Source organism: Nothobranchius furzeri, chromosome 7 (genome assembly GCF_043380555.1).
Source record: "Nothobranchius furzeri strain GRZ-AD chromosome 7, NfurGRZ-RIMD1, whole genome shotgun sequence".
In the NCBI taxonomy this organism is placed as follows: domain Eukaryota; kingdom Metazoa; phylum Chordata; class Actinopteri; order Cyprinodontiformes; family Nothobranchiidae; genus Nothobranchius; species Nothobranchius furzeri.
In genome coordinates, this window is record NC_091747.1 from 37,008,449 (window position 1) to 37,022,926 (window position 14,478).

The following is a 14,478-nucleotide window of genomic DNA, read 5'->3' on the forward strand; positions in this document are numbered from 1 at the left end:
AAAACAAGATTATTTTATTATTACGACTTCTCCCCTTTTTTGGTCAGACCACTTTTCTTTTTTTTCTATTAACTTCATGATTTGTAAGGAGTTTATGAAGGGGGATTTTTTTTCTCAGTTTGGAAAAAAGCAAAAACAATTTAGTTAAGCCGGAAAATGTACGTTTGTTTTATTCTTCATTTATTTATGTATTCATTGTTTTAAAGTTGGGATAAAAAAAAGTGCAAATTTAAGGAACTCTTCTGATAATTTGTCCTAAAGGCAAGAGATAAAAAGAAATCAACGTGATAATAAATAAAAATTATAAATGTCGGAAGTTTGTACTTACTGCACTTAAGTTTGTATTTAATATTTAACTGTGTGTGTGTGTGTGTGTGTGTGTGTGTGTGTGTGTGTGTGTGTGTGTGTGTGTGTGTGTGTGTGTGTGTGTGTGTGTGTGTGTGTAGTCTTTGACAGGCTTTGCCTTGGTGGTGAACAATGATGGGATGGTTTTCTACGCTTCCTCAACCATTGTGGATTATCTTGGATTTCATCAGGTGAGTCAGAAAAGTCACGGAATAGATTTTACACTTGGAGGAAAGATAAAATAATACAGTTAAATACAAGGCTGTAGGCTATTACTGCAACCTTCAGCAATTAAAATAATGAATAAAAATAGAAAATGTAGTTTCCAAGAAGAAACAGCATAAAGGACAGAGACATATAAATGTGCATCTGTGTAATGAACACATAGCACTGATGTTATTGCGTAGGATAATGCCAGTACCAGTTAAACTCAGGAGTTGTACACTCTTACTGCAGAGGGGATGAATGACCTACAGTAGCGTCGTCTACATCCCAATAGTTTTACATCTGGGATGTCTCAGTCTGCCTCTAAAACAGCATTATATGGCCTCCATAGTGGGATACAGTGGGTGAGGGGGATTTTCCAAGATGGAGGTCAGCTCCGCCTCGACAGAATCCAGTGGGCATCCCAGAACCGGGCTAGCTTTCTTAACTAGCTTCTTCAGTCTCTTCCTATCTCGGTCCGGGAATAAATCCTCGTAAATAAAACAATATAAATAGAATGTGGCTTTTAATGGTAAACAGGCTGTTTACAGTGGAGCAGTGTTCATTTATGCAAACACGCATTTACCGTTTTTAGTATGCGGTACTCAGACGTACATGCATTTAACACACAGCTGCCGTTTTGAAAAGCACACAGAGAATTTGACACTATTACATAAAACATGGTAAAATCAGCTGATTTTCTGTAAAGATTGGCTGAGTTATTTAATGTATTAAAATAGACAGGTTTTTACTTTTGTCAACCAATGGTGTATTTTATGTCACAACTGAAAAAATTCATGTTGTCATAGAAAGTTGAAGTCTTGATTTTGAAGTAATTGGGACATTTTGATCTGAAATAACAAAGGAATCTTTTTTTTATTTATGTTTTTTTGTGGGACAACTTTTTTTATGAAAACTACTTCCTGTACAATTACAAAGTTCATTTATTATGTTTGTTAGGTCCTTCTAAACTGCTAGGGAACGTAAAAACGCACAACCAAACAAATCTCTAGAATCAGGAGTTTAGATGCAGTATTTTTAGCCATTAAAAGCAAACGTTGAGTCTTAAATCATACAATCTCAAGTTAAGACCGAATTAACAAACAAGGAAATTAATACACACGGATGCAGCAAATGGCAGTACAACCACTGTCCAGTTTTATTGTTGTTGTCAGCGTTAAAAATCACTAATCACTATTGTTGGCCTGCTGCATTCACAGCCTCACTGTACAGAATATCCTAGCTGTGAACAAACCTCATCTGCCTTTAAGTTGATTTATCACTAAATATTTCTAGGAAAACAGTGCAAAGGTTTGAGATTTTCAAAAATGCTGCATTCAGATAAACTCTCTTGAATCTAATAAACACAACTAAGAACAGGCAACCATTCTTCCTGTTTTTATGGAAGAATAATTAAAAAATGGTTCCCAATCCTTTTTCTTTGTTTATTTTTCATGTAAGATCATGTGGAGGAAGTAGAACAAGCTGATAGTTAGACTGTTATATTGTTTTTAATGTTAAAATCACAACTAAGTGGTAATATTTGCGAATAATCAGACATTTGGTGAACAACCTAAACTCTATTGGCTCAAAGTGCTGTAAAATGTGACCACAGCTAAAGAGTAGTAAAACTTCAGACTCAATATTCAGCATTTTGTTATATTTTAAAAGCTTATGTCCTCCATTTAAGACATAAAAACTTAGCTGCCAAATTAATTTAATAGGAAAAAAGTATTTTTTACTAAAATGTCACAAGATGATCAGAAAAAGCAGAAATTTTAAATTTGCAAATATTTTAAATTATATTTGCTGGTAAATGTTCTTTGTTAGTTCCATGAAATTTATGTAAATCACCATATGAGGTCAAATCAGTGGGAAAGTAAAGGTTTATAAAACAGAGTTAGCAAAAAACTTATTTTTTCATCACCGTTGCTAGCAGTTAGCTCATCATTCCAGTCAGAAACAGTTCCGCCCAGCAGGTCAAAGGGCGTTCTGCAACAGATATCAAAAATCTGAGGTTTCACTTTAAGGGAAAACAAAGAAATGAAGACTTCTCTTTTACCCTGAGAATCACTCCGTTACTCTCTCGTCTGGTGTGTGTGTGTGTGTGTGTGTGTGTGTGTGTGTGTGTGTGTGTGTGTGTGTGTGTGTGTGTGTGTTCAGGCACCAGTCACCAACGCTTAAGCGTTCTTCCTCTCCGGTGGGAACATCCCTTCATTCATTATAAATTATATCATCAGCTCTCCTGTCCTTTGATGCTGAAACCATTGCTCCCCTTTAAAACCATGAATAAAGTGCTTTTCAGTGTCAAAACCCTTCGTTTGCTCCCACGTCTCACATTAGGGTACAAATCCTTCTGCTACAGCGCTCCCGCTTGGCTTTACAATCAGACTCTGCAAGAAAACCCAACGCCATGAAATCATTAGGAACGCTAAAGTGGTCTGAGACACCCTGCTTTAATATGTGTGAACACATTGTGTGTACAGATGTATAAGACTTTTATTTTGTGGTCTTCATTAGACAGAAAGTCCAGGACCCGTTCAATACTGGTGCATCAACTTGATTCAGTTTCACATACAAACTTCAGAGGAATGTCATATTGCCGTCCATTTAGTTTTAATGGTGTTAAAACATTTCCCGGGACAGTGAATGAGTTTAAAAGTGTTTAACAAACCGTCTTCTTGGGTAAAGTAAGAACTTTCTTGTAGAAACAATGCTTGTGTGGGAAAAACCAAGAGCTCACACTATATTTACGCTCGTAACTACATAGAAAATGCAAAGAAGCTAAGCATTTCTTACAGATCCAGCAGATGTAAAAAAAGAGATTGCGTATATAACAGCTGCACCTTCCTGTCTGCAGGACTTGGCGGTGATGGTTCGATAAACCGGCCCGTTGTAAAGCCCAGTTATGCAATATAATTACTTTTTCATAAGTGAGATGCAAAAACACATTACATGCTCAACAGAAAATGAAAAGATGTTTGCAAGTTACAACATGACTGTGAGCCAGAAGCACCAAAATATGCTAACGACATTCAAAGATCTTTGTGATTATATATAGTGAACAAAACCGCTCCTGGATTTTCCCACATTCACTTTTTCAAAATAAGCTATTTGTTTTTGCCTTCTTTCTTTTACAAGACCTAAAAAACACCAGAACCCAGAAGTTAACTTACTGGCATCCTACCAGTTAAGAGAAAACATTAGCCTCAGTTAAAATGTTCTCATTTGCATTTTTTCCACAGTCTTTTTTTTATTTGTTTTGTTTTTCATGGGACACAAAACAATGGTGATATATTTGTCCTAACGCTAGTAGAGAACCAGACCGCAGGATGAAGTGTTTGCAGAAACGGTGGAAAGAGTTTGTGTTTTCAGAGGACAATCAAAAACCGTTGCGTGCCACCATGGTGGAAATTATGGAGAGAGAGAGAGAGAGAGAGAGAGAGAGAGAGAGAGAGAGAGAGAGAGAGAGAGAGAGAGAGAGAGAGAGAGAGAGAGAGAGAGAGAGAGAGAGAGAGAGAGAGAGAGAGAGAGAGAGAGAGAGAGAGAGAGAGAGAGAGAGAGAGAGAGAGAGAGAGAGAGAGAGAGAGAGAGAGAGAGAGAGAGAGAGAGAGAGAGAGAGAGAGAGAGAGAGAGAGAGAGAGAGAGAGAGAGACAGAAAGAAAGAGGAGGAGGTTAAACGTTTCAGGGAGGAATCTGCTGGTGAAACCAAAGCTATTGCTGGAAAAGAGAGAGAGAGAGAGAAGCATGAAAGTGCATGGAACTTGACCCATTCAGTGTGTGTGTGTGTGTGTGTGTGTGTGTGTGTGTGTGTGTGTGTGTGTGTGTGTGTGTGTGTGTGTGTGGATGGGGATGAGAGGGTCAGCCTGGCTGGACTGCAGCTCAGGAGTTGGTGTCACGCAATGTTTGACAAACACAGCTGCCCTTGCTGGTCCTGCAGCTGCTTAGCCTGAGTAAATCCTGCTGCATGTGTGTGTAGAAACATGCAGTACGGATGTAAACGAAGCACGTATGCTGCTGTTGCTTCATTTGCTGTGAAATGTTCACCCTGTTTCTGAGGGATGGAGAAGTTCATCCTGCTTGGGATTCCCGAGACAAGACGTAGAACAGAGACAACATCAGCACTGAAGGAAAGTGCTCCAGATCTGTCACAAGTACACATGTTTTAATGAAGTGGATTAACACATTTACTAATATAAACCATCTGTTTAAGTGCTGTGTGACTTTTATATTAAGAGGCGTTATATAAAAGATTTTCCTCTTTATAATTTCATCCGTGTGAATGTCAGTCTGCACTGGTAAGGAGCTTATGTTGGTAGTTTGATCAGGCATCAAGGAAATCGTGTCTTTCTAAACTGCAGCCTGGACCACCTCCGTTCTTCTACCTTTTCTCCACAGACTGACGTGATGCACCAAAACATCTTTGACTACATCCACATAGACGACCGTCAGGAGTTCAGACGCCAGCTTCACTGGTCCATGTGTCCTCCACAATACCAGGGGACATCTGGTCAACAGGACAATCAGATTACTGCAGGAACCAGTGAGTAGCTTCGTGACAAATGGATGAAGCATGTAGGGGACATGTAGTTTGGTGATGTAGAGCAGTGGTTCCCAGTCTTTGTTCGTGACCCCCCTAAGAGGGTGCCCAAAAGGTTGCAGGGGGTCCTCGTGATTTTGTGTGTGCTGAGACAGTGAGGTTACCAAGATTATATTAGTAAAACTTGCATGAAAAATCCCGATAACACACCCAGTACTACAATCAGAACTCTGTGTTAGAGGCATAACTCTATGTGTGCATAAGGTTTGTAATTATTCACTTTTAATTGTGTGCATGGACAGAGGAGTTGGGGGGCTCTGGCTTGTCTTGGACACAGGAAAGGGGGTCCTCGTTAAAAAATGTTGAAAACCACTGACGTAGACCGACCACAGCAGTAGCAAAAGGTTTTGCTCTGCAGGTTGGTTTAGCCCAGGGGTGTCAAATTTGCGGCCCGCGGGCCAGATCCGGCCCGCAAGCGGGTTAAATCCGGCCCGCGAGATGGTTGTGTAAACTTTATTTTCATACTTTACAATGTAGAGTGAAAATAAACTTATCTTTGTGAGCAAGTTTTCTCTGTAATGAGTATAAATGAAACAAAGCTGCTCTCAAGGCTCACACAAGAACTTGAATCCCATCCTGAAGTTGGCCGCCACTCAGGATGTGACTTCTGATATTGATGTGCTGGTGAAAGCTAAAAGATGTAAAGTAAAATGAGTCAAATATACTTTAAGTGCTGCATGGAACTGATCTTGTCGTGTGATCTGTAAGCTCTGAATCACTAAGGAATGTTTTTTTTTATTTGTTGATATTTTTTCTTTTGTTTCAAATTTTCAAGTACACTTCAGGTGTTGTAATTGTACTATTTTGGATACACTGTCCTCAGGCTCCAGCCTTGTTTTATATTGACTGTATTAAAACAAAGAAAACAATCTGAAGTTTTTTTTAATTTACCGGTAGGACCCACTTGGGACTAGATTTCCCTCAATGTGGCCACTGAGCTAAAATGAGTTTGACACCCCTGGTCTAGCCTGTAACCTCAGCAGGTCTACCGTTGGGTCGAACAGTTTTAAGTCTGGCCAGTCACAGCACTGTCTTTTTAGAGAGACATTGGGCGGGCTTAGCACCCGAGCTGCGACAAAGCAAAACTACAAAGATGGCCTCGGCTTAGGAATAGAGCTCTTTGGCATCAACTTTGGATGATTTAGACTTGGATTTTTCTTTGAGACATGAGCAGATAGAGGTACCCTAATTCCTTTGTAATTCAAAAAAGGATGCATATGCTTTTTCATCTTCTTCGATGGTGTATAGCGGACTGCCTGATGACTGATTGCCGTCATGTCAAGTTGTTTGTCTCTCTGATTGGTTCTAACACTGCCCAAATATGTATGGAGTCAGTTTGAAAGACAAGCGTAGATTCTACACCAGCAACTGAGTTCTGTCTATGGGTCATGGCCAAACTGTGTATTAACACATGTACAGGATGGCTTGCAAGGCTATAGGAGACATGTGGATTCCACAAAAACCATTAAATAGCTGATAGAAAAATGGATAATGGTTTGTTTTCTTCCTCTAGACACATAGCCCACAGTCAGAAATGATTGCTACTAAAGACATGGATCATTTAGTTTAACACACACTCAGGCATATTTCAAAAGTTCCATAGTTTTAGTGATATTTTAGCAACTCAGCCTACAGAAATATTTGTCTCCTGCTGTCGTCCAACACATTCTCACCCCCGAAGCGTAGAGAAACGACGCTGGGTGACGAAGCGTTTGTTTCCAACGCTTTGGGAGTCCCAATGCGTCGGGAGGCGACGCGCTGCGCCAGAGCACCTGCGGTAAAATGTACATTTCACTGACATTTAACCTCTAACCTCTTGTTATTTAACCTCACCCCCATCCTAACCTTAACCCTGTTTCTCATTCTAAACTTCCCGTTAACCGTGTTTGAGAGGGACGTTACAACCAGAAACAAAGTTTTGCATGCGCCAGAAGGTTAAGGATAGGATGGGGGGGGGGGGTGAGGGGAAGGTTAAAAAGCAAGAGGATAAAGGTCAGAATTTGGTGAAATCTCAGTTTTCCCGCGGCGGTCGGAAAACAACGCTCTGGCACAGCGCGTCGCCTCTCGACAGATGTGTGATCATCCAGCTTCAGTTTTCGACTCTTCGGGTGTGAGAAAGTGTTGTTTTGTCGCTCCCTGATGAAAACAGAACAGAAGTGTGAAAAAGGTTTTTTATAGCGGCTGCAAGGTGGTTGTAATGTAGTGGCTCCCAATTATTTTCCATCACACCTCCTGGTAGCTACACACACCACGGTGGGGCAGCCGTGGGGCTGGCCAGTAATTGAAAGGCTGCATGTTTGATCCCGGCTCCGGACAGGGAATGCTGCTCTTGCGTCCTTGGGCAAGACACTTAACCCATCTTGCCTGTTGGTGGTGGTCAGAAGGACCAGTGGCTCCCGTGCTCAACAGCCTTGCCTTTGTCGCCAGGGCAGCTGTGGCTACATCGTAGCTCATAGCGTGTGAATGCTTGTGTGAATGGGTGAATGATACACTGTAGTGGAAAGCGCTTTGGAGTCCTCAGACTCTTAAAGGCGCTATACGAGTGCAGGCCCTTTAGGTCTATACATATATGGATGTGTGCTACTTTGGGGAAATGCATTGACCGATTACTATGTCACGAGCTCTTAACCTGGAGATGCGCTACCTCTGGAAGTTGTTGTATTACTGCTTGTTGAATGTTTACCTGACAGTTAGCTTATAAATAGCTTGTAAAATATTGTTATTATACTGTAAACAAGAAAATCCTCCCATTGTTTACGGGACTAAGTGACAAACACTATCTTTTTCATAAATAAATCACAACGCTGTATATTTTTGCTAATAATTATACTACAGTTTAGTATTTTTACAGAACCGCTTCTGCAATGTGAGACTGCCAAATGAAAGTTTATTTAGACAAGATTAGATTATTTTAATATCTTCATGACGCATGTTGGGGTTCTCTGTTCTGCCAGCAAATTTTAAATTTTCTCATTTTGTGTCCTCAAAATATATTTCTATTTCATGTTTTGCTGCAGGTGAGGACTTTGTGGTGAACAGCGTGTTCAACTCTCCAGAGGCAGGAGGAATTCCTCCTGAGCTCTCCTGCTTTCTCAACAGATGCTTCGTAGCCAGGGTGCGATGTCTATTGGACAGTACCTCTGGTTTCCTGGTAGGCGTCTCAAATTGTGTTTTAAACCCATTCACAGCAGTAGTGTGCATGAACGTAATTTTCACTTTAGAAGTAGGGGGGGCACGGGGGGGGGGGGGTATCTTTACAGTATGTTCTAATGGGAAACAGACTTCAACACAAACGGTTGTTTTCTGCTTGGTCCTAGAGCTCAACCAGTGTCAATTTAATATAGCGTAATATTGTTTTTGGATGGTAAAAAAGTGCAGGGGTCAAAACTTGACTTTGGAAAAAGTATGTGTGGGTGGGGTGGGGGTAGGGGGGGCATGTCCCCCCTGTCGTCCCCCCCCCCCCCCCCCAAATTACGTCCATGGTAGTGTGTACACTTATGTACAGCTGACTCTAAGAATGCTGAAATATGTGTGTGTGGTCACCAACAGAATGGGAGCTTAGAGGATTTTATTATAGCAGCATCTTAAGTGTTTTTTAGACCTGCAGTGGAAAACCTTGAGGCCCTGATGAGGGTGCAACAAGAATTTGGGTTTGGACAATGCCACCAGGGTCACTTGAGTTCACAGTCACAAAGTCTGCTGTGGTTGCACTGATGCCAGCAACACAACGAAAATGCTGGATTGTAATGTTTTGCCTTACTGTTTCAGTTATTGAATGTCAAGTGGAAAGTAAGGACTGGTGGGCTAACTGCTTACTGCGCACAGAGAGAAGAAATTTGTATATTTATTGTTAGTTAATGAAAAGAACAGAGAATGATGAATTTCTGTTCAAACAAAACATCTCAAACAACCCGAAGCTTCGAAAATCCAGATGAATGTTAATTATTGTGCTAAATAAAAAACAAACAAACATGTAAACATGCTAGCAAGCTGGACCAAGATGGTCCCTGTTGTAAACTCCCCCTAGTTACGTGTTAACATTTCGCTTTGTAACCACTGGAATAATTAATCATTAAACCAGAACAGCCTGCACAGAGAGAGAGAGTCTGGTAACTCACAGGCAGAGAGGCACATGAGGGGCGGGACTAAGCAGCTCAAAAATAACCAATCAGAAAAAAGACGGAAATGTCGACTGTACCGCGTGACGCTGTAGTTTTTTAGCTGTAGTAAAAAAAAAAAGGTGTCTGGCAACGGTGCAAACATCTTTTATTTTTAGAAGAAATTAGCACACATTGCCTGCTGGTGGTGGTCGGAGGGACCGGTGGCGCCAGTGCTCGGCAGCCTCGCCTCTGTCAGTGCGCCCCAGGGCAGCTGTGGCTACATTGTAGTTCATCCCCACCAGTGTGTGAATGTGTGTGTGAATGGGTGAATGACTGATTGTGTTGTAAAGCGCCTTGGGGGGTTCCAGGACTCTAGAAGGCGCTATATCAAATACAGGCCATTTACCATTTTATACTTGTTGTGGTTTTAAAGACATTCAGGTCATTTAGAACGGGGGAAAGAGCCGCAGCAAACTCCGCCGCTGTCCTTTGTTTATGAGAAACTGAGCGCCGCTGTGTGTGACGTCCACAACGCTGTAGTTCTATTGCTGTAGTCAAAAGTGGCGTCTGGCGACAGCACAAACATCTTTCTTTAGAGGAAAGGCTTTTAGCGCTTCTACTTGTTGTGGTTTTAAAGACGTGTCCAAGTCATTTAGACCAGAGGAAAGAGCCGCAGCGAACTCCGCTTCAGTCGTCATGTTTATGACAAACTCGACGTTATGGTGTGTGACGCTGTCATGTTCTGTGTCCCTGTGGTCCCCAGCTCCTCCAGGTTCCCTCATGTGTCCTCTAATGTTCTGTGCCCCTTTTGGTCCCCAGCTCCTCCAGGTTTCCCTCTAGTCACTTCACTTGTCATTATTTTTCTGTTATTTTAGATTATCTAGTTCATATCTCCCTTTAGTGTATTGTGTTCCTTCCCCATTTAAGTATGATCCTCTCCTGCCTTTCAGTATAATTAGTTCTGTCACTCTGAGGTCATTCGTTCATTTATCTTTAGTCTTATTTCTACACTGTTTAGGTTTATTTACGCTCAGTAGCTTTGTCTTACAGATTTTAGGTCTGGTTTCCTCACCTGCCCTGTTCTGCTCCTCCTCTCAGTTATCAGTCTCACCTGTGCCCAATTCCCTTAATCACCTGTGTATAAAACCCTGTCTTGTCTCTCAGTGTTTGTTGGTCCATTGTCTTTGTCAGTGTTGTTCTGTCCTCCTCTAGAAACTCCAGGTTCTTGCTCATAAATGAGCTTTGTTTTTGTATTTCAGATTTTAGGTTTGGCTTCCAGTCCCTTTGGATATTTACTCATCACCCTAATAAAAGGACTTTACATTTATTCAACCGCTCCTGCCTGAGTTGTCTGGGTTTCTGCATTTTGGGTCGAAATCTCCTGCTCTCAGCGTGACAGACGTACGCTACTCAGCGCTGATCGGCTCAGTTAGAATTCTCAGGGGGTGGGGTTATTTGAATAGGAGAGTTCCCAGACCCTTTCTCTGTGCAGAATTAAACAGAGGAGGAGTCTGGCAGGCCAGGCTAGCATACCCATGAACCTCTTGGGAAAACAAAATTGAGCCAAATAAATAAATAAATAAACCTTACGTCTGTGATAAGACTGTTAGTAGAATGTGTTTGTAGTTCATTTTAGTAAATGTGAAAAGTTGAAGTTTGGTACCTACTAATAAAGTACCATGCTATGTTTTAAATAAACTATGGCAAGAATTAAAATAATAACATAAAAATATTAATGAAATCTGGATATTTAAATATTTTCAAATCCAGTGAAGACATATTGTTTTTTTATCCCAGACTATGCAGTTCCAAGGTCGGTTAAAGTTCCTCCATGGGCAAAAGAAGAAGTCCCCCTCTGGTACATCGACGCCTCCCCAACTGGCTCTTTTCTGCATAGCTGTGCCTCTCTTACTGCCCTCCATCGCTGAGATGAAAGTGAAAAATATCTTAATGCGGGGAAAGAACAAGGGAGGAGGGATTATGTCTGCAATGGAGCATGGGTAAGAAGATGACTTATTTTTTTGCAAAAGGGTTGCATGCAGGATATAAAGCATCTGGTAATTTTCTCTTTAAAAATAATGTAGTTTTCATTTGGGAGGTACTAAACTCCTATATTTGGGCTTTTTAGATCTCATTATAATTCACATTTACTAGCTTTAATGCTTAAAAACTTTCCCTTTTTCTTACCAACTCATTCATGAAAGGGGTAGGGGGCTGTTGCTGAACAGGTTATACTGCTGACAGACTCACTGTGTGAACCATCATCGATCTTTGGGCTCTGGATGTAAAGTCTGTTCTCAGTTTTCGGACGGGATTCATCCCAGAAAAGATGAGTCACTGCTGGAATGATTCCTTTGTGTACTAAAATGAACTAAACCAAAATATTTATGCTTTGAGTCATTTGTCTCTCAGAAATAAAGAAAAACATGTGGATGTTCCCACATGGATGTATGGTCGGCCAGTCAAATTTACTCCAGCGAGGCCATCCATCTGCTGTGTGGATAAAACAGTTTCCTCAGTTGCAGAAGCAGGAAGTCCAACAAGTGCAGTGTGAGCCCTGCTATTCAAAATGATGTGCTATCAAACGTTGCACACAGGTTATGATCATGTTGACAGATTGGCAGAACAACAAACACTTTAGGAAAATCACATCCCATTCAGCAGAGAAATGAAGTTGAGGAAAAGCCCATGTCTGAGGTGGACAGTATATTTTTAATTTAGATAATTGTCAAGAATCAGGAAAAGATAGTGTTTTTATTGAGTTGTCTGCATTTATTGGGCATTACATTAGTTTCTTTGTTCTCCCTCGCAGTGAGCATGGGGAACACCTGAGAAGGCACTCCGTCAATGGTGGGATGGGGGACATCACAGACCCCATCCTGTTTTCCCATCCAGGAGCTTCGCAGCGAGGTCACCACACTCCCTGGACCCCAATCTGCAAAGAAAACCTCAAGTACCACTCTGATGGCTACTACAACCAGGAGGAGCCCCTCAATTACTGCAAGTCCTCCATGGCTGTCCATAAAGGTGTAGGGGGTGGCATGGGTGGTGGGTGGCACATGAGGCAGCACTCAGGTCCCATCAGAGCAGCCCAGGGAGTTGGATACAACACCTCGAATCGCCTGAATAGAACTGGCCAGTACGAGAAGACTTATCGCCGTTCTCCGAGCTGTCACGGTGGACGAGGGGATGAGGTGTTTGTTTCCAAGCTCTATGGGAACGTCCAGATTCCAGCAGACCCTGATGCTTACTGTGTGGACCTGGTGAAGAGTGAGAACGACTATGGAGAGTGCTACAATGCCCATTTGATGCCAGATGTGCAACCCATCAAGGTGGAGCATGACTCGGACTCTGACAACGGGTGTGACGCATACGGGCAAACTTGGGCTTGTCGTGACCAAGTTTCCATCGACCGTCACTATGGTAACGGGATGTATGATCCAAGCTCTGGCTTGCAACTGAAATCAGAGACCAATTATTATGATGCTCAGTACTCACCTTGTCAGCGAGGTAAAGCAGGAATTAGCCCCCCATACAACAGTGGCACCTATCCAAACTATGCAATCAACAACAACGTAGGCAACGCCGCGCGCCTGCTAAAAGGCGATAAAGACATGGGCAACAACAGTGACTCCAGCCAGTACAGTCCTCAGAAACTCTCCCACTCAGACTCTCTATGCAACAATCAATCTACCAACCTCATGGACTCAAACGTATACTCTCACAAGGCCTACATGCACCTGGACTACAACAAGCATGGCACTTATGAGTTCAAAGGTCAGGGTCTGATCCATTCAATCAAGCGGGAGCCCATGGACTCCCCTCCCTGGTCTGGGAATGGTCACGACCTAAACCGGTCCATGCTGGTGGGCTCCAGGAACGTTATGCCGTGTGGGATGAGCACAGGCCACCACAAACCCAGTCCTTACATTTATATGCAGTAAAAATGTTTGGTGCACTATGAAGCAGCACTTACCTACCTGCTCTCTCTCTCTCTCTCTCTCTCTCTCACACACACACACACACACACACACACACACACACACACACACACACACACACAGGGGCGTGTCCAGATCTTTTAAAATGGGGTGGCCCAGGTGAGGCACAACTTTGTGCATGGGTGGCACCAATGATTATGCTTTTTTTTTGTTTTACCCCCAAGCCTTTTGTGGACAATGAAAAGCCTATTTAAAGGTAAATTAGTGTGGTGGCACCTAGGGGTGGCCAAGCAGATTCCAAGGGTGGCATGTGCTACCCCGGGCCACTCCCTGGACACGCCCCTGTTCATACAAACAAAGTTGTGTATTAAAATCGATTGCTTCACCTTTTCGTGAACACGTACCAGCATCACAAGAGAAGTTTTTTTTATATTTAATGAAGATGTTTCTCACAAGGCTCAGGTTTAAGCGTCAGTGTTGACAATCAGAAAAAAAGGTTACTTTTAGTTTATTTTATCGATCCCTTGTTTTTGAGGTACACATTTTATTGATTCCAAGCACTTTTGCATTTATAGACAATGTGACAAAAGTCTTTTTTTTTTTGGTTTTGCATGTATGTGCACATCAGGCTGTCGAGGTAAAATAGCTATAAAAAGATTTTTTGAGCACAGAAGACTCCACTGTTAACTTCATTCAGTTTAGGTAGATGATTAGGAAAACATGCGTATAGGAGGCAGAGATGTACTCAAAGGCTGGCGTGTTTCATATCTGTTCCGTTTACTTCTTTTTGTGCAAATGACTAAAACATTTGATGCTGCATAAAATGTAAAATATAAAATGCAATGATGTACAATGCAATTGGATCTTAAATTTTACTGGAAAATGATGAAGAGAAAACAAAGCAACAAAAAGCAGCAAAGCTGTGAAGCTGTTGCGTTAGAACCTCTGAGCCTAAAATATGAGTTTCTGAAACACTGCCACATTGTTTTAGCCCAAACTCATTTTAAGGACCAGAGTTGCTGGAAAACTGCACATCTGTAAAGATTCATTAAAGCTGAATGATACAAACAGGCATCAGAGCATCACATTCTGATGATCTCTTCTTCAGAGAAAGCCTTGCTTGATAATTCTGCATGTTTTAGGACAGACCTGTCATCTTATCATCAAACAGCAACTGAGAAAACATTCTGCCTTTAAAATAAGAGTACAAAAACAGAACAGTAAACAAAACTTCATTCATAATTGGTACGAAACTTCACATTATCTTTGCATAAGAGGTCACTAGATT

General features: G+C 41.7%; 1 protein-coding gene across 1 annotated transcript in view; it reads left to right on the forward strand.

The window, feature by feature from the left end:
* LOC107382643 (uncharacterized) overlaps positions 1-13,298 on the forward strand; it is a 72,522-nt gene extending 59,224 nt beyond the window's left edge. The window contains exons 5-9 of the mRNA XM_015954867.3: positions 447-536; positions 4,948-5,092; positions 8,167-8,300; positions 11,047-11,249; positions 12,062-13,298. Of these exons, the coding sequence (XP_015810353.3) occupies positions 447-536; positions 4,948-5,092; positions 8,167-8,300; positions 11,047-11,249; positions 12,062-13,193 (1,704 nt within the window). The 3' untranslated portion in view covers positions 13,194-13,298. The remainder of the gene's footprint in view (positions 1-446; positions 537-4,947; positions 5,093-8,166; positions 8,301-11,046; positions 11,250-12,061) is intronic.
* Positions 13,299-14,478: the final 1,180 nt, after the last annotated feature.